The sequence below is a fragment of the Bacillus rossius genome, chromosome 3, assembly GCF_032445375.1.
Source record: "Bacillus rossius redtenbacheri isolate Brsri chromosome 3, Brsri_v3, whole genome shotgun sequence".
Lineage (NCBI taxonomy): Eukaryota > Metazoa > Arthropoda > Insecta > Phasmatodea > Bacillidae > Bacillus > Bacillus rossius.
The window spans coordinates 25,391,265-25,411,936 of NC_086332.1; the positions used below are offsets into that span (position 1 = coordinate 25,391,265).

The window sequence follows — 20,672 nt, forward strand, 5'->3', positions numbered from 1 at the left end:
GTAAGGGGTTTACTAGTAGCCATTCAAGAGTTACACCTTCCACCTCATGGCCCCATCAGATCAGTTTGATTGTACCTAATTATTGTATTGTGATTCGAATTGCATATACCTACTTGCAAAGTTTGAAAACGATACGACAATTAGAAGTTGGTTAAAATCGACTTCCAAGATTTGTTTACATAGTTTCGTAGTTACAAGTGACGTTAATAAAAGCATGTTAAAATACAGGGCAAGCATTTTCCTACATACCATCAGTGGCTGTTGAAGAGAAATGTTTCACTGTATAAGTTATATGTGTTTCATATATACCAAAGTGTAACCACTGACAATGCATTAATTCATTTCTAAAAATCAAATTAATTGCTTGGAGATATTTTCAACAACATTTTTATTAATTTAATTTTTTAGCATGTTAGTATCATTAAAACTACAGGTATACCCTGTAACTACTACCAACTGCACAGCAGCTTAATTTAAATGCTACATCAAACAACTATCAACAAGTAGGTGCATAATGAAAATAATTCAACAAATTAAAGATGTACGATTAAATATTGTAATACGACAATATGGGAAACTCTGGGCAATTAACATTGGCGAAGTGCGAGACAATTTACTGCATTGCTTTCAAGCTATTTTCACTCCATGTTGCCAGGTTTGCTTACATCATTTGTCTCGTGTGTTTCTTATGAGTTATCTATATTGTCCCTATTACAATATTTGGTATGATGCAAGTAGTTTGCCATGTCTCTCTTGGAACAACAAAATAACTCCCATCAAAATTTGCAAACAATTCTAAAGAATGAGTTAACCAGCCTTTTTTTTTTTCTTGAGTGTTATTGTTCTTCACCAACATGCATAATATTGTACATGACTAGAACCACTTGTTCCAATAACATTCATAACAATATTTTACAAGTACCAAGTTTGGCCAACATACAAAAACAAAATAATCCTGAAATATTTGTAGTTATTACTACATTATACAAGTTGTGTTCAAATTGGGAGATTTTGTGGACAAAATAATCACATGACCCCATTTTGTAACCAAAAATATCTTTTAACATTCAATTTTTGAAGCATTTATATATACAAAATTAAAAATTGTATAAATTGGTTCAAATCTTAATAATGAAAATTAATTAATTTAAAGATGTATTTTGTAAACATACTCAATATTAATATAGCTTCAAAGTCAAGAAGAGAAGGGTACAAATTTAAAAAAAAAACCTTAATAATTAAATGTCACCTCACCATCTGTACAAAAGTTGGGTCACATGACCAATTTGTCTACAAAATACATAATCAAATATAAAACTTATACAAAATTACAGAATTACAACTTTATAAAATCAAAGGCCAAAGAAAACATTTCACCTGAATTTCATCTTTATAAGAATTTCTAATGAATATTTTTTTTTACTGATAATTTAACTTGAGATGTTCCCTAATTGTTAATTACCTAAATTAGCAGCTTCTGCATAAAAAAAACCAACAAATAAATTTCATATACATTCTACAAACCAGACTGCAAAATTTTATTAATTATGGAAACAGTTATTTTTTTTATTATATGGTATGTGATTGTTACTATAAAAAAAATTTTTTTAGGTTACTTGTATTTGAATTAATTTAAAATTGCTGTGCAATGATATGTATCATGACAGATAATTTTTATTTGCATTTTAAAAAGTATTCTGACCCATGTAGTGGAATGGAGGAAAGAATCACCAAATTGAATTTGTTGTTTGCGTATCATTAGGTATGTTTATTGTTAAGTAAAAGCAACAAATTTGTTGGGACCAGAAATTTATGGTCGTTCATACAGCATTTATCGCTTTTGTTTACTTTCTGATAATGTTTTGTTTTTATATGTTGATCCTATAGTACATGATGCAGTTTTAATTTACTACTTAGAACACCCTGTGCCTATCCTGATGACTTGATATTGTATGAAACTTACTAGCTGAAAACATCCTTGCAGTCTGCAAACATTATGAGTGTTTTAGCAAGTTGAAAACGAGTAAATATTCATGTAAAATTACTGTTTTTGCTTCAATATCATTGTCACAGTAAATTTTATAATTTTCCCAGTCATTTTTCTTCTTTTTTTTTTAATGGCATTTGTGACATAAGTTTTCCCGACATCATGGTCCAGCCCACTAGAAAGTATCATCAAATTCAGTAGGAATTTTAGACCAGTTTAAGGGGTGAATAAAGAAATGTTTGCAGTGTACAAAAATACATTTGCAAAAATGATTTGCTCTAAATGAAAAGCTGCCAATCTAAGAACAGTAATTTAGCCCCTAATACAAGAACTTCATGATCATAGTTGCAAGTACCAAGTTAAATATAAACACTATTTTACTTCCCTGACATATGAACATTCCAAATATTTCTGCAGTAATACCTAAAGTTGTGCATTATTTAGAGAACAAAAGAAGGAATACATAAATAATTGCTCATAAAAACGATGTGCACTACTTGCTTCAAGTTATTCTTGCTTCTCCAGGTGACTATACGAACGTATTTGAATTGTATCACAGTTACCTCTGCATTTAGCCTTACTGTAAAGCTGTTAGCCTAGTCTACAACACAGGCCAAAATAAACTGCGCTACGTATTTTCACTAGATGGCTTGTTGCGGCCACCTTGATCTGCACTCTTCAACTCCTCGTCCAGTCTCTCCTTGGCGCGGAACACCTTCGACTGCAGGTAGAACGAACTGCCATTGCTCTTATCATTGATTTTGAACAGATATTCGTATTTCTCCTTGATATTCTCGGGATCCAGATCTTCCACATTCAAAATCTTCTTCGCCTCTTCGACGGTGATTCCCGTCCTCGCATTCTCCGCAGCTCGACTGGTTCCCTGGTCTCCGCCCCCAGCCCGCCTTGCAGCTTGCTCGCTAGCCGCAAACTCCTGTCGTAGCGCTCGGGTGAATGCACGCCCTACTACCTGCACACCCAGAACGATTATTTGAGCGATATACTTTGCCATGTAGTGCTCTATTTCTTATAAAAGCATAGCATAACCTCAAAAGTTATGTTTCACATACCATGATGTTGCTGTACAGCAAACAAGAAAATAATGAAAATTGTTCAGTTAGTACCAACATAATATTAGTACATCTATGCCAAAATTTAATTATTTTTAAATAAGCATAAACGTAAAAAATTATTTGTATTCTCTTTGCATGAAAACACAAATCGTTAGTGGAAAAAAATCCAATGAATAAATAAGATACCCAACAAGTATTATTGTAACCTCAAATAAAGGAGAAAATAAGAACGAAAATTTGCTATATTGTTTTCAAAAGATGTTGATGCCGCCGTTGGTGCTCCCTCTGAGAGCACAGGCCGTTATGTGTCCTCAACACCTGAGCCAGTGCTAGTGCTACGAACACGCCCGCGCGTGTGTCATAGTGCAAGGGGAAGCAGTGCCTCGAACGGCGTGACGTCAGTCACGGCCGGCTAGGTGTACAAAGCGCCCTGCCGGGTGTGGCAATGCGCATAAGGGAATCCAGTGCATGTGTAATTCAAATAACAAATACAAACTAAAACTCTTAATAAGCCTAATAATTCTTGTTAATTAATTAATGATATTGTAAACTCTTTTCGTTCACAAAACTGGCCGGCATCATCTTCCCGTGCTCCCGTCTTTTTCCCGCGGGTTTTTCACCCCTCCCTGGCCGTCGTCAGTATCCTTCCAGCACTCACCAGGGCCGGCAGCCCCGCGTACGGGGAACATCCAGATTCCATATGTAACATCCATAGGTAATATTTCTAAATCTTCTTTCATCAGCTCCACGGTCGGTCCTAACCCGGCCGTACGGTCCATAACTAAAATGTGCGACTCGACTCGGAGTATTATATATAGGGAGCGCGCTGCCCGAGGCAGGCTTCGCGAAGATTCGTGCGCCATCGATGGCTCGGTGGAGGGAAGCAGAGAAGTGGCGAGTCAATTCGGCAGCTGACCTTGGTGCCATGGTAATTATTATTGGCACTATAGTGGTGAGACAGAGATTAGGCTAGCCGTCAGCTCTACCCTTGTAGCTAACCTGTTGTCAGATGCAAACAGTTGAGAACAGGCAGTCGTGTGGTGCTTTTACAAGTTCTGGTTTTGTGTAGTTTTGATAGTGAGGTCGTTAGTAATAAATGTTTTTTCAGAGTATCCACGTGTGTGTTATTTGTCAGTGTGGCGTTCTGGTTGCCAGAACCGCTAGAGTTAATCTGTTGTGCATCGTACATCCAGAACACCTTGTCGCGTACCCGTCTCCGCAGAATACGTGGAGACGTGGCGGATGTCTCTCGGCCGTTTTCTTGTATAGCCCGGCACCAGCTCTCTCGCGTAGAGCAGCCTCCTGCGGGGAGGCAGGGGTGGACCGTCCGGCCCGTGTAGCTGCCGAGGGACGTCTCGCGCGCTGGAGAAAGGTGCGGTGCAGGCTAGTTGTGTTAGTCCACGTGTTTTGGCCCGCAGACATGCCAGATACAAAACAGCACTCACGCACACGGTAAAGAAAACGATATATGAGATTATAACACACTATAGTACAGAAAACAAAAGCGATAATAGCGGCGAGTTTATGGAGCGTCTCACGGCCGCGTCTAGCCTCGAAGGTGGCTCGCACGGGACTGGAGACCAGGACGCCGGCACACTGCTCTCGCGCGCACGGAGCGGAAGTGACGTCATTCCCAAAGCTGCGGCGCGCTGCGGACAGGGCTGTGATCCGGGCTTTAACGCCGAGGCACGGAGGTACGACGTCTACCTTAACTTGGCCTGTAGGTGTTGAACCCCTGACCCTGAGTAGTCTTATGCCCCGACTTTGTACTGGATAACAGTCAGTTGTATATTATCCTCCATCTGAGGCCCTGTAAATAGTAACTTAGCTTTATTAACTTTAAAAATGTTAGCGGAGGTAATGAGAGTATCATTCTTAAAATTAAATTTGTAGGGGAAAATTTGTATCTTCCAGGACCTATTAACTAAAGTCATTTCATTCAATTATATAATAATGCTTTAAATATGTTGAATTTTTGAAAACTAGCGATAGAAAATTGTTTTGACCAAAAAACTATTGTAAACCAGATTGTTTCATTGAGTTTATCTAACCCCTTTAAGTGCCTTCAGAACATCAATCACTTTTTGAAAAGGAAAAAAAAAAACGTGAGGAATTATTAATTAAATGTTGTCCTGCCATCACACACAGTTTCGTGGCTGAAATCCGGGTGAGCCTAGTGGGCTGGAGGGTTGTCTGGGAGGGCACCAGGCAGTAGCGGTTATTGCATTAGAGCACACTTGCACGTGAACCCTCTAGCCTCATTTAAATAGGCACCTACTGTAATACTTAAATATCATACACATCGAATAATAAATAAATGCAACCCATTTGGTCTTATAACCATTAGCAATATTTTCCAAAACCGCCGCTATAGAGTAAGCGCAGCTTGCCGCTGCTTTGTTTGCTGGGATTGCACATGCGATGGTGGCTAGGCGGGCGACGGCGCGCCGCTTGTCTCGGAGCGACGTGCAGGGGGTAGCTCCCCATAAGCCAGCCTAGGAGCACAGTCCAGTCGTGCGCAACACTAGCCTGTGCACTGCGCGACATTTCTTGTCCTGTTTCTCCCATTTTTGCTCGCTCTTCGAGAATGATGACGGCGCTGTTTGTCACGTGTTATTGTTCTACTTAAGTGCATTTAGTGCAACGTTTAAAAAGTTGGGTTTAACTACTAAGTTAAGTTACTCGTTATGGCCTTGAGTAAGTTAACAGTCTCGGACATAAAAACACTGGTGTTTCTAATTTGTCATTGGAAAGGAAAATACATTTTAAAAAAAATTCATGTGCAAGTTTTGTTTCAGTGATTGCAGACGAAACGACAGACATATCATCTTTATTTCAATTGGTTATAGTTTTTCGCTATGTTTTACCTAACGGGCAAGCAGTAGAACGATTCTGGCAGTTTGTAAGTCCTCCAGGACATGATGCTGCGTCAATCGCAGAATGTATTCGCATTGTTTTGGAAAGTATTGTTGACAAACCCGAGAAATTGATATCTCAGAGTTATGATGGGACTAGTGTAATGAGTGGGCATTACAATGGTGTTCAGGCCATTATTCAACAAAATTATATATATGCACATTACGTGCATTGTTATGCGCATCTGTTGAATTTAATTTTAGCACAATCTACAAGCCAAAACTAACAAGTCCGTGTATTCTTTTCCAATTTGAGTGATATAACTAACTTCTTTAGCCACTCACCACAGAGAATTGCTGTTCTTGATGGCGTTGTTGGCAGGAGAATTCCTCGTGCTTCTTCTACAAGATGGAATTTTAAGAGTCGTACTGTTAACACGGTGTACAAGTACAGAAAAGAACTGATTGAATGCATGAACGAAATTGAGTCGTCATGCAAGCAGTCAACAACAATCAACCAGTAGGGAGCTATTCGGTGTATGTTGAATGATCCAGTGTTTGTATTTTGGCTGACAGTTTTTCACAATATAATGCCGCATGTATACATTTTTGTTTAATCAGCTACAAAAAAGGAGCATCGATGCCGATAAAGTCAGGAAACATGTTGACCGTTTTCGACTTTCATTTGAGAAAGAAAGAGAGAATATGGATAAAGTGAGAATGCGAACTGAAATGTCGGTTCCAGAGCAGCATTCTAAAAAAAGGAAAGTGGAAGATGTTCATGTAAATAGAACTGTTGCAGCCAAAGAAGTATGTGATGTGATTACTAATCAAGTAAAGGAGAGGTTTTCTTTCACAACATATTATTCTGCGGTATGCCTTTTTGATTCCGAAAACTTCCAGGAATATGATAAGCAATTTCCTGTTCATCTTCTTGAACAAACAACCAAAACGTATCCTTTCTTAGTTAAGGCTCGTTTGAAAACTGAGCTAGCAGTATAATTTACAAGCGACACGACTTCCGAGATAGGGATGGATCAGCTAGTATTCTGCAGTTTGTCCTTGAAAACAATTTACAGACCACGTCTACGGAAACACACAAATTGTTACTTATTATTTCAACTGTTCCAATGACTACAGCTGAAGCTGAACAATGTTTCTCAACCCTGAAGAGGATAAAAACATTTTTAAGAAGTACAATGTGTGAAGACAGACTCAGTGCGTTAGCCATGCTTTCAATAGAAAAAGACATGATAAACAAAATACCAAATTTTATTGTCATGGTCATTTAATTATTTTCTTCTAAAAAACATAGAAGGATAGATTTAGTTTATAATAACTGCACTTAAGCATTTCAATTTCAATAATATTATTCTAAATAATATCCTCACATTATGTTTTCCTATGTTGTTTAAACCAGAGTTCGTAAATTGTTCAACTTAATTTTTGGGTGAAATGAATTGTTCAGCTCATTTTACAGTGAATGGTTCAGATTTGTTTCAAGTTAAGATGTATATAGTGATGCTCAAAGAATGTTCTCTCAAAGGAAAAGATTAAAAACTAAATTAAAATTGTGAATACCATATTATGTTTATATTACTATTGTACTACTGTATTTATATTATAGTGCTTAAGGAAAGTAAGTTCAAAGGAAAAATATAAACTACTGGTAATTCAAATTTTAAAAGTCAATGCTGTATTTAAATATTGTAAATGTAATGCTGTTGTAAATACAATATATCTATTTATATATAATTACCAACAAAACAATGGATAAAATGATAGACCTTATTTACAACTGGTCACACCAATAACACTCTTGCTAGCAAACTGTATCAGAATTTTGTGTACTTAACATTTTATGGTAATCATTTTAATTTATTTTAAAAAGACTTCACACTGCATACTTTAACATTTGCTATATTATCAGTGTGAGCGGCATATCCGGTGGCTATTTTGGAGGTAAAAAGATATTTTTCGTGCCACAATAACTTGGAAAAAATTGTTGGTATTTATATGATTTAAAATGCCCAAAAAGCACCATTTTACACCTTAAAATCCAATTTTTTCCAGGGGGAGGCCCCCGGACCCGCCGCTTCAATAGGGAGGGGGGGTCGGTGATTCTTTATATAAAGAGCCCAATGCTGTGAACCCCCATTTTCAAAAGGCACCAGCCACCACTGGCACCAGGCTAGCTTAGAACTAACTAAATGCTGTAGTGTGAGTCATCAGCCCCAGGCTTAGGCTGTTGAATGCTACTAACTGGATGAAGTTAATTATGGAAAAAGGTGCACACTCCTTACACAGCATAGGTGGGTGATTCCTGGCTGTATTATATCAAAAACTACCGTAAATAAAAAAAACAAACATTTTGAAAAGACATGGTTTTGATTCACATGCATTCGTTGCAGTTACATGGCTTGCACCAGAAAATATAAATAACATTTAAATATGCTGCATGTTGCGCTAGTTAAGATGTAAAATAGTTGATCCTAGCAATTTCGCTAAGAAAGAGTTTGCGGTTGGAGGTGGCCAATCCCATAAGTTTGTTTGTTTAACTGTGACTCGAAACATGTGACATAAATATATTGTAGGACAATTAAGAGATATGTCTGTGAGGCTGGAAAACACACACATGACTTAATTAACAAAAACTATACCCTGGAGTCGGCCAGTCCCATACAAGTTTGACCCTGCAGCAGGGTCACGTAGCGAAGTTAAATTGAAGAAGGGCATGATAAGCCCGGAACCACAAAATGACCCTTGGGAGTTATCTAGAAAAAGATTTATGTCGATGAATTATAGTTACAAGATTTATGAATCAATGATAAAGGCTCCCAACGAAATGATGTGTCCACCCCTGGTCGCACCCTGAGAAGACTGCCGGAAAGGGATGGCGCGAGAGAAGGATACAGCGTCACCTCGCGCCAAAACCCACAAAAAAATAGTAACTAGAGAAACCTTAAAGTTAAACAATATTAGTTGGCACACTTGTCCTAATAAGATATTACTAATTTATGTCATAGTTGAGTTCTTTATAATAACTTAAGTTTATAAATATTTTATGTTTCACACAAGGGTTCAAGTGGGTGACTATTGGGAGGGTTGCTTATCTGAGCCATGGCTGTCAGCCGGTTGGTGTGTTCCTCAGGCAGGGGCGACCACTGGTAGCGGGTTAGGGACTGGGCTCCAGGCCTCGATGCGAAGCACGACACCAGATCTGTATATTATTGTATTTTTAATTTACAGTATTGTTTTGACACCAACGTCGGTGATCTTCTGGTCCGCACAGGCCACTATGGCACATCACCGCCTCGTGAGAGCATGTGCAACCCGAACGCGCCCCAGCATAGTGCAGGACAGGCAGGTGTAGTAATGTGAACGTCAGCCACCATGGCGTATCGATTGTCACCAGAGCGGCAATCGACCAGTGTTGTTACTGCTACTTTGCTCTTTATTAATACTCATCAAAATTAAAATAAGCAATTATTAGTCAATATTATCTGACGTCGCCCCAAGTGCTCCTCCGGCTCGCTGAGGCCATTATTGCCCGTTGCTGCTTCAGGCTTGCGTGTGCGCCGGCGCCCGTGCGCAAAAGTGTAACAAATGGCCTTGGCCGAGAGGGGAACGCCCTGCAGAGGCACCACCATAACAGTAATGTGCCTTTCATAAGGGAAGAGGGGGGATTCATGTGCGCGCGGCAAGGGGGGAGGCCGCGGAGACGTCGCGGAGCGCGGGTCGAGTCAGTCGCCTGAGTGGGATGAGAGAGTGCGGTCGCGAAGTTGTGAGTGAGAGTCGAACGGACACTGGCAGTCGTATCACCGATGTCACGTCACCGTCATTCGCGTTGTCAGTCACGTCACCATCAGTTATGTCACAGTCGTTCGCATCGGCAGTTACGTCACAGTCTTTCGTGTCATCGTCATTCGCATCACTGTCAGTCACGTCACCGTCAGTCACATCACCATCGTTCGCGTAGGCAGTTACGTCACAGTCTTTCGTGTCATCGTCATTCGCGTCACTGTCAGTCACATCACCGTCAGTCACATCACCGTTAGTCACGTCACCGTCAGTCACGTCACCGTCAGTCACATCACCGTCGTCCGCGTCGGCAGTTACGTCACAATCTTTTGTGTCATCGTCATTCGCATCATTGTCAGTCACATCACCATCAGTCATCACTCTCAGTCACGTCACAGTTGTTCGCGTCGGCAGTTACATCACCATCATTCACGCCACTGTCAGTCGTGTCACCGCCAGTTGCGTCACTGTCGTGTCACCGCCAGTCAGGTCACTGGTAGTGTCGTGTCGCGCTCAAAGTGCGTGGAGCCGGGCCTCACCCTGATGGACTGTCACAGAGGGGAGCCGTGACAGCCCATGTACAGTGTGTGACGTGTGCATTAAACCCAGCTTAACGTCATAAACTCTTTTATTTCACCCGAGTTAGGGTAGTTCCCTTGCCACGTGGCACGTACCCTCTCTACCGGAGCAGCTGGGCAGCGACTCCGAACCACGGGAACCCTAACGTCGACATATCATTTTAATTATTATTTCTCTAGAAATTTCGACTTTTACTTAAGTCTTAGTGACAAAAAAGGTTTTGACAACAAAAATGATTTAGCGACTTATCTGGCGACTTTTGGAGTACAAATCAAAACAGTTTTAGACAGTGGATACATTTTTTGTCAACTTGGAAGAAATAATAAAACTTGCAATTTTCATGTAAGTATTTAACTATAGAGTAGATACTACACTGACTAGAGAATAATGCACTATTTACTAGTGTTATCATCGATAGGACTTATTGATCTATACTTAAATTTTAAACTATTGAACTTAAATTTTTTTTTCGATTTGACAAAAAAATACGTAATATTAAATAATAAAATATATTTCTGTCCACAACACATTGTTTTTCGAAAAGTTAACTCTAAATAAAATTATTTTTACCAGTGGTAACACATGAACAATACCAATACGGTTTGAATCCCTGGATTTTATTATGTTTTGTATGGTGAACAATCTGACTGATATTGTCTTAATTGATTTTTTATATCCTCTAGCTCGAACACTTTTTAATTCATTTAAAGTTATTATAAAGAGCTTAAACTTTTGTTTTGGTGGCTTAAATTATGGATTTAGCTCAGAAAAAAAATGTTCAAAAATATTGAGATACGTGGGAAGCAGGGCCTGAATTCAAGGGATGGCCGAAATCAATCTTTGGAGACTCATCTAAGGCAAGAAGTCAAATATGTGTTACAGAGTTTTATGTATAATAGAGTGATATTAAAAAACATTCAATAACTAATAACCATAAACAAAAATGGATTTAAAAAAACAGGTTATCTTAGCTATAAAAATTGTCCCGAAAACTAGAGTTAGAATATCAAGCAAAGTGGAAGCTGTCCTTTCTTTAGTCATTGCGGAACACTGCTCTATCTTAGCTGTGCATCATTTAGGTGCACTTTGTGAAAAGGTGTTTTCCAGTGATGAGGGTGCTAAAAACGTGCAGTTACATAGTATAAAGTGTAGGCCTACTAACATTATAATCGAAGTTATGTATCCATAATTTACACAATCATTGGTTGAAGATAAAAGTGATCAAAAATACAGTGTACTAATAGATGAATCCACAGATGTATTGTTTAAAAAACACTCGGAATCGATATACAGTACTATAATATAATCAAACTTATAGTTTAAAAAACTTTAAAACTTTAAGTTTTTGTCAAACAGCTAAATAATGCACAGCTGTGTAAAGCTAAAAACGTGGGCTGCTTGATATAATTTGTCTTAAATTTTCTATCAGTAATAACAATATGTTTTGTAATGGATTTTCTATCACTAATTATAGGATATAGTCATTATGAAAAAGAATGTATGAACTTAATAACAATAATGAACTTAAAATTAGTAATGGCGTGCTTCAGGGGGCAAAATCTTTAGGCTTCGCAAGTGGGGCTCATGAAAATTTTCAGGGGGGGAGGGGACGAGATTTGGCACGTGGGGTTAACCAACATGTTTATACCTGGATGTGATGCCCGTATGCTGTACACTGCCCATATTTTGGCCTACATGCGTGCAATAAGAAGAAAATTTTAAATTATACAGAAAGTTTCCATAAGACATAGTTTTGACATCAAACACATTTCAAAGTCACACTTTTGCAAGTGCTGGCAGGCTGCCGTTAGTGAGGGGCTTCTTAATTCCAGGGGGGCCCGAGCCCCCTGCCCCTCCCACGGATCTACGCCTAAGAGGGTGCTCAATATCACTTGTCTTAAATTTTCTATCACTAATTTTAAGATATAGTCATTACGAATATGAAAGAAGAAAGCTCCCCACGCTTTTAGTTATACACAGTTGTGGTACATTATTTGGCTGTTGGACAAAAAACTTCAAATTAAATTTTATTTTTTTTAAAGTTTTAGTTCATTCAATGATAAAAGCAGGTTTTTTTTTTAAAAAGTTTTTTAAACTATAAGTTTTTTATTCTTTTAAGTTTCAAAATAAAATAAAAATATTAGTGATGGGATTTTCGATACTTCTATACCTTCGATACTTGACGGTATCGCAAAGTATCAAGTATCGAAACTGTAAGTTCGATACATTTTTTCAATACCGGAATGCTTGTTCATTTGTATGAATTTTTGATTCACCATCATACAAAATACAACTATACTAGAACAGCTTATTAGCCGTAGTTATGATAACCAATAGGCTTACATCAGAATAAATTATAATTATATAATTCGTTACTGCAACTTGCCAATAGTAAACAAACGGTAAAGTAAGGTTAAGTTGTTTTTCTGACATTGAATTCACAGGAAATTTGAAGAAAAAAAAAATTGTAGAAATATTGAGCAATTAAAATTCACATTAATGGACTCCACTCGCAATCCGTCGCAATAGTAACAATAACACGCCTAGTAATAATAGTCAACATCATAGAGTAAGTACGTGTCTCGTCTCTCGTGTATGGTAAGTACCAGAGATTTGTATCGGTATTATGAATGTTTTCAATTGCCACGGTCGTATAGTGACGTAAATTGGCGCCACCAGCGCGAACTATCATTGTTTGCGGCAATTTTATTTAATAGAGCGCTATCTTTATTTACATTTGTTCGTGGTAAAGAAAAGTGTACTGGAAAATAAAGGGCTAACTCTCATGAAGATATTTTGTATTTTGCTTCTATTTTTTATATTGATTTTTATACTGAAGTCTTTAAAGTTGTTTGCAGTTTGAATTTATGTAATAAAGAGGGAATTTATATAGGTAGTTTAAAACTAATTTATGTTATTTGTAATAATTGTTACTTAATGGGAAAATATTTTTCCCTGGAGTATCGAACTGAAAAAACAATACAGAATCGAGTATCAAAAGTGTGGTATCGTCCTACCTCTAAAAAATATTGAATATGATTAATTGAAACAAATAAAAAATAATAAATACTCCAAGGGGGAGAAAGTCAAACCCTGGGCACATTTGCACCATAATACAACCTCGGAAAAACTCTAAATCAAAAAGAACATACTTTCAAATTCTCAAAATTTAGGGGCCTTACCCGAGCACATTTCTCCACCAAAGCCCAATCTTTTGGATCGGAAACACTCGAAACTAAATTTCTCTGTGCGCTCCTGCTGTGAGAGGTGTCGCCAGTTTTCCCTTTTATGGGCCTTTCAGCCTCTGCGACTAGCGCAATGCGAGAGACAAGATATGATTCAAGCATTTTGTATACATTGAGTCAAAATGGCAAAGATTTTAATGCATTATGAACGAGAAATTTCAAAAATAAAAAATGTAACAACATTCAAAGAATAACAAAAAATTGGTGCTAAATAATCACTTCTTTTTTTTTTCTCGTAATAATATCTTAATCCATAGACTGTCATTTGAAATGGGTTGTGGTGTATTCTAACTCATGTGTTATTGATATGTAAACTGTTGTTATCTTCTAATATTAAGGGATGCAGTTCAAAATATTCAACATATGTAAAAATTAATTTGCAATAGAGTAAAAATGTGTTTCTTTGTTTCACGGCATCTTCAAGAGAAATTACAGAAGTCCAAGGTTAGGGATAAGAAAACTTACAGAAAAAAAAAGAGGAATGGATTTTTATCATTGCAAATAAATTATTCTTTTATAACAAACTTAGCTTTTTATATACACTTCGTATACACATGTTTACAGTAATATATATAAAAAACTATTACATATGAGTACATATTATGTACAGGTTATTGTGCATATAAACATTTAATTTACATGAGTGAGTCGGTGGTTATATTACAATGTTCACACACTCAAAACATTTGTAAATAGCTACCAGTGTAATATCACAAAAAGAATATATAACATATTTGGATATTAACTCCAGCAAACAATGTTTTTGAATACCACTCCATGGGCTTACAAAATGAGAAAATAAATTTTGAAGACTAGAAAATGTTATAAAAAATGTTCCTTGATATCTAATACCTACTTTTAAAGACAGATGATCAAAATCATTAAACAGAAGATCCAAATCATTAATTGCGATTCTAGGAAAAAATAATTTGTAACTGACATTCTTTTTAGTTAAAACTTTTAAAATTAAATAAACTTTGTGCAATTTTCCTGATTTATTCATTTCAGGTTTTAACTGAAGTTTTGCTTATAAACAAAATAAATAATCACAGCCAAGATATACAGGATGGAGTTTTGTTACAATATTTTCATCTCAAATTTCCAGTTAACTAAAGATAAAATCTAAATTATTTATAATCCTTTGCAAATTAACTTGAATGGTTTGGAAAATCACTGCAAATTTTGCAAAGTATAAAATATTTTTTTCTAATGTGATTTAAATTTCTTCCCTCACTTGGAAATTATTTCCACAGGTCCTTCACTCCACTGGGTGTGGAGCGTCACACAGAACAGAAACACGGTATACTGTACTGCAGTGACAACTTTGTTCACAGAAATGCATTCCTACATCACTCACCTGCAGCAACTCTAGCACTCTTCAACGATACGAATGGGGCATTTTTCAGCAAACATCATTCAGCATTGAATTTGAAACTTAGTACTTTTCATCAACTATGATGAGGAGTTAAGCTGAACAATTTCACAGAATGGTTGAACAACTGTGGCTGGAGTACGTATACAGCGAAGGAACAGAAATATGGTGGTATGCTATGTCACGTAGGTTTAAGGTTTGTATGAAGACTATGCAGAATAGTAATAATGATTAAAAGAACATTCCTTATTTTACTAATAAATCTTGTGTTTTAAGGATACAGTATCGGTTTTACAGCATTGGCTACTAATAGTTTTGAATTTTTCTTGTTGACGTATTTTAGAATGTTTTTACATATAAACAAATTTTAAACTAGGTACGCGGTTTTAAAAAGCTTCCGTACGATTACAACATAAGAGTTATTTTTGTTTTCCACTGTGATACCATGCTAAAAGCTACTGTATCATTACAGGAATATTTTTAATTTGTGAAGGAAAGAAAGTTGTAAAAAGAAACCAATCAGAAGACACCACGTACGGCCCGGCTCGTCAGAAGAAGCCGGGGTTGGTGTGCTCTATGACGCACCGCTTGCAGTACTTCTTGACGGAGCGGTAGCCCTCCAGCGAGATCTGGCAGTCCTGGATGTTGAGCTGCTGCAGGCCGCGGCAGTAGTAGGCGACGGCCTGCACCCCGCGGTCCGTCACCAGGTCGCAGCCCCGCAGGCTCAGCTTCTTGAGGTTGGGGCAGCTCTCGGCGAGCGCGCGCAGCCCTGCGTCGCTCACATCGCACTTGCCCATGTCGAGGGCGCGCAGGCGCGGGCAGGACTGCGCCAGCACTGTGATGGCGTCGTCGCTGACCGCCTCGCAGCCGCGCGCGTTCAGGTAGCGCAGCTTGTAGCAGCGGCGCGCGATCACCTTCAGGCCGGCGTCCGACACCTGCGACACAGCCCCGCGTCCTGCACCCCGCCTCCTGCCACCTGCACCCCGCCTCCTGCCACCTGCACCCCGCCTCCTGCCCCCTGCCCCCTGCCCCCTGCCCCCTGCCCCCTGCCCCCTGCCCCCTGCCCCCTGCCCCCTGCCCCCTGCCTCCATCCCCCTGCCTCCTGCCTCCTGCCTCCTGCCTCCTGCCTCCTGCCTCCTGCCTCCTGCCTCCTGCCTCCTGCCTCCTGCCTCCTGCCTCCTGCCTCCTGCCTCCTGCCTCCTGCCTCCTGCCTCCTGCCCCCTGCACCCTGCCTCCTGCACCCCGCCTCCTGCCTCCTGCCTCCTGCCTCCTGCCTCCTGCCTCCTGCCTCCTGCCTCCTGCCTCCTGCCTCCTGCCTCCTGCCTCCTGCCTCCTGCACCCTGCACCCCGCCTCCTGCCTCCTGCCTCCTGCCTCCTGCCTCCTGCCTCCTGCCTCCTGCCTCCTGCCCCCCGCCTCCTGCCTTCTGCACCCCGCCTTCTGCACCCCGCCTCCTGCCTCCTGCCTCCTGCCTCCTGCCCCCTGCACCCTGCCTCCTGCCTCCTGCCTCCTGCCCCCCGCCTCCTGCCTTCTGCACCCCGCCTTCTGCACCCCGCCTCCCGCCTCCTGCACCCTGCCTCCTGCCCCCTGCACCCCGCCTCCTGCCTCCTGCCTCCTGCCTCCTGCCTCCTGCCTCCTGCCTCCTGCCTCCTGCCTCCTGCCTCCTGCCTCCTGCCTCCTGCCTCCTGCCTCCTGCCTCCTGCCCCCTGCCCCCTGCCCCCTGCCCCCTGCCCCCTGCCCCCTGCCTCCTGCCTCCCGCCTCCCACCACCCGCCCCCTGCCACCTGCACCCTGCCTCCTGCCTCCTGTCCCCTGCCGCCTGCACCCCGCCTCCTGCCGCCTGCCCCCTGCACCCCGCCTCCTGCCTCCTGCCCCCTGCACCCCGCCTCCTGCCTCCTGCCGCCTGCCTCCTGCCCCCCGCCTCCTTTCTCCTGCCTCCTGCCCCCTGCCCCCGTCCCGGGTGGAATATGACCACTAAATAAACTGTGCGGTTGAGAAATGCCGACATCAAAAATTAAGTTTTAAATCTAAAGAAAACATAGAAAGTTATTAAACATAATGACACGTAAAAAAGTAATTTTTAAGCCATTATCAGTACGGAATTTATGGACTGGTGTATTAATGAAGTGGCGTATTGAGTATATTTTAAAAATATTAAACTTTGGAATAATTTTAGACAATGTTGAATTATCTTGGCAGCAATGAATTAAGCATGGCTGCCATGCGCACATGTGCACAAGTGTGCTTGTGTGTATTTTTTTTGTAATTTAAATTGAAGTTATGATTTTCAACACTTATACTTTACGGCTATGGAGTTTTTTTAATTTCTGAAACAGAAGGTGAACCACTTTAACATAGTGTATTGGTTGTTCATATTGGAAGATAGATGATCTAAAAAAATTCAAGTTTGCCAATATTTACTTTGAAAATTTACCACTTTTAGGTTGTTAGGTTGCCTCTAAATACAGCACATTTTGCTGATTTCCAAAGAAAATAAGAGCGTTAGTTATAGCATTGAGTTGCGACTCTCTATCTCCCTCACTTTGCGGTCAGTCCTATAGATGGCAGTCAGAACCACCAGTATGAACATCTCTATTTAATGAATATTTTACCCTATGGTACCCACAATATGACAATGCAAATAACTTTCTTTTCTCTTAAAAAAATTTAATCATACAGATTTATGGGATAGTATTAACTTCCAGTTCTTGGAATTGCTTAAATGAAGTTAATCAATATTGACAGCAGATAATACAATGCATAATAAAACTATTTATCACTAATACATTTTTGTGGTCGCACCTCTTGCCGCTAGGTTATCTTTCACACTCACGCCTGTGTCGTCAGCTGTCCGGTATTAGTATCCAGTGTATCTGGTAGTACTAGGATCCCTGGTATTACCAGGATTACCCTGCACAATATCATGTTTACTGCTGTTCTCATGTAATAACTTCTTGTAGACTGTAGAAATTGGACGCTTCCAAGCAACTATTGATGCACAGTATTTGGAAAAAAAAATTTTTAACTCAATTCTCTTCAATTGCAAATACAATTTTCTCATAACATGAATTAACCAATTAGTCAAAGTAACCTACAAGAAATATTGCTGGGCCAATATTTAAATTTATATCTATTGATGTTCACAATATTTTTCATCGTAAATATACAGTAGCCTATGTCCAAAAATGAATGTCCCAGCTATACATTTTAATAGTATCAATTGTAAGCATTGTAGTGTGTTGGTTCAAGGCCACAATTAAAGCGTAACTTAAAAAGTTTTAGTTAAGCTCATGCATGAATAGGGCTTTGTTGTTTTCTCACTTGCAGCTTAGAAAATGGCTCCTCCATTGGAATCTCTCTGTACAAGAGTGATTGAACCTCGAAATTCTTGACCGTTGGATTGGTCGTAATCATCAAGACGACACAGCTCTTTTTTGCTGGCCTCCACATTCACCTGACATAAGGCCAAGCAATTTTTTTTTTTCCTTTGGGGCTTTATAAAATATTAAATAATGTGTCTACGTTCCATCGCTACATAATGATTTGCCAGAGTTGAGATACAGAATTGAAGAGGCTACTGCTTCCATTAATCTGGAGTATTATACTCGTTCAGAACATGTTAATCATGTCCTTAAGCGCAAGTGGAATGTAGATCGCCACACCAGCGTCAGTATTATTTTTAATGTTTTTAAAACAGTTGATGACCAGTAGAGACCCTAGACTCAGTGGGTCCTGGGTTATTTACGTTTATGGAGGCTGTGCCCCATAAAAAATGAAAAACTTACTCTTCCAAACAAAATTTTAAGCCAACCAGGAACTCAAATTCTGACAATGGTTTTTGCTAATTTATCTTAAGAAATTTTTATATTCTTTCCTGATAAATTACCTCAGATCAGTTTCATAAATGCTTACAGTAAAATCTTGGTGGAATTGCGAACTATACGTGGCAATAAACATAAAATTGTAAGGATGAGATATCATAATCAGGGGATACAGTTATACATCCCCCCCACCCCCCGAAATACTAAAAATATCTATAAAAATCTAGCACTCCCACCAAAAAAAAGAAATATTTTGAAAGGAAACGGCACAGCGGGCAGGCAAATTGATTATATTCCCCCCTCCACTTCTCATAAATGAAATTCTCTTTATGCTCCTGATAATAATAGAATTTCAGACTCAGAGCTAATTAATTACACGAACATAAGTATGCACAGCGGAGAAATATATGTTGTCTTTATACTTTAAGTGCCCCTCAGAAAAGTTCTGCTAGCAAAAAAAAAACCTATAACTTTCAAAAAAATTTTAAAGTAATGAATCTTACTAACTTTTTGAATAACTAGTAGGCCTACTAATTAAAATAAAATACAGATGCTTAAAACATGTAATTTTTTTTTAGCAGTAAATAACGTATTTTATGTAACTATTTTGAAACAATTCAAAAAATTAATGTATATAGATGTTGCTTGTTGTAAAGAAAAATCCATACAGTATAAATAATTAATCAAATAATAATTTAATTATTCCAAGAATTATTCAACACAAAATTACATTTAGTATCACAGACATATTTATTTTAATTGCTCAAAAATAAAATCACACAGAATTTTAAGCCCACATCAAAAATTCTGTGAATAGTTGAATAAAGAGATGCATGAATAGAAATTAACACCATTTTGTTTTCCTTACTAAGGAAGTTTTCCAAGAAATTTACAAGGAATATTCTTGCAGGTTTTTAAGACATAGGTACTTAATAATGTCCTCAAGCTATGACAGTTATAAAACCAAAACACTTAATCCTCTCACAATCCTACATAAATATAGGCATAAGCATATATACTAAGTTTTGAACAGATTTTAAAGTTTAGCTTTGATTTGTTGAGTGTGAATAGTGATAGGCATGTATTATTATTAATTACAATTTATGGAATACAACTGATCAGTCAACACTATGAGAGAAAATTTTATAAAAATCCTTTAATAAATCTACATCAATTTTACTTGTGGCATGGTAAAATTGATGTAGATTTATTAAAGGATTTTTATTAAATTTTCTCTCATAGTGTTGACTCATCGGCTGTAGAAGTGGCACGTACTTGATCACATTTTGCGACAGACAGATATCGCAGTGTCGCTCCTAGTTTCGCGAGCTCGTACAGGCCGAAGTCCGTCACTTGGTTGCAGTCTGACACGCTGAGTTCACGCAGCATGGAGCAGAAGCTTGGAACATACTTTATTCCACCATCTACAACACAACCAACAACCACCATGTTTATTCACACAGCCAGCAACTTATGAGTGCACACATACAAGTACTTTTTTCAATAATATTTTACTTTCCAATGCTAGTATATATTTCATATTTTAAGTATTCCACTACACATTTTGAACAGTGTTTGAAAATCAAGTAAACATACAATTAATGTACTGGAAGAAACATCAATCAACAATTTGAGTGATTATTAATAGAGATAGGAAAAAACACTAGGTTTCAGTTTTTGACTCAACAACAATTCAGTAAAAATTAGTGCAAGATCATTTATAGCTCCCTAGCAGGGATGGGGGAACAGTTTTATTTAGAGGTGTTTGTAGGTGTTTAAGGCTTCCTTGCTACCTTTGTGCAGCACATGGTCCAGCAAATGCATTTTAGTTTTACCTGGTCACTAGTTTGAGTGAGCAGTAATTGGCCCTCCCAGAATGCTTTGTGTGACGTTAGTTTTAAGGATATGGCTGACTATGCCATGTTCTGTCTTACAGCACAGG

At 38.9% G+C, this 20,672-nt stretch overlaps 2 protein-coding genes across 4 annotated transcripts in view; both read right to left on the reverse strand.

The window, feature by feature from the left end:
• Positions 1-371: 371 nt before the first annotated feature.
• LOC134530393 (mitochondrial import inner membrane translocase subunit Tim16-like) lies at positions 372-3,132 on the reverse strand. Its single transcript, XM_063365171.1, has 2 exons — positions 3,058-3,132; positions 372-2,957 (listed from the first exon to the last, which is right to left on the reverse strand). Exons 1-2 carry the CDS (start codon positions 3,115-3,117, stop codon positions 2,616-2,618), a joined length of 402 nt encoding a protein of 133 aa, XP_063221241.1. The 5' UTR covers positions 3,118-3,132; the 3' UTR covers positions 372-2,615.
• Positions 3,133-14,012: 10,880 nt separating this feature from the next.
• The window catches only part of LOC134530394 (F-box/LRR-repeat protein 7-like), a 129,747-nt gene continuing 123,087 nt past the window's right edge, over positions 14,013-20,672 (reverse strand). For all 3 annotated transcript variants that reach the window (XM_063365172.1, XM_063365173.1, XM_063365174.1), the window contains exons 4-5: positions 20,006-20,154; positions 14,013-15,847 (exon numbers count right to left, since the gene is read on the reverse strand). In XM_063365172.1, the coding sequence (XP_063221242.1) occupies positions 15,461-15,847; positions 20,006-20,154 (536 nt within the window). In that variant the 3' untranslated portion in view covers positions 14,013-15,460. The remainder of the gene's footprint in view (positions 15,848-20,005; positions 20,155-20,672) is intronic.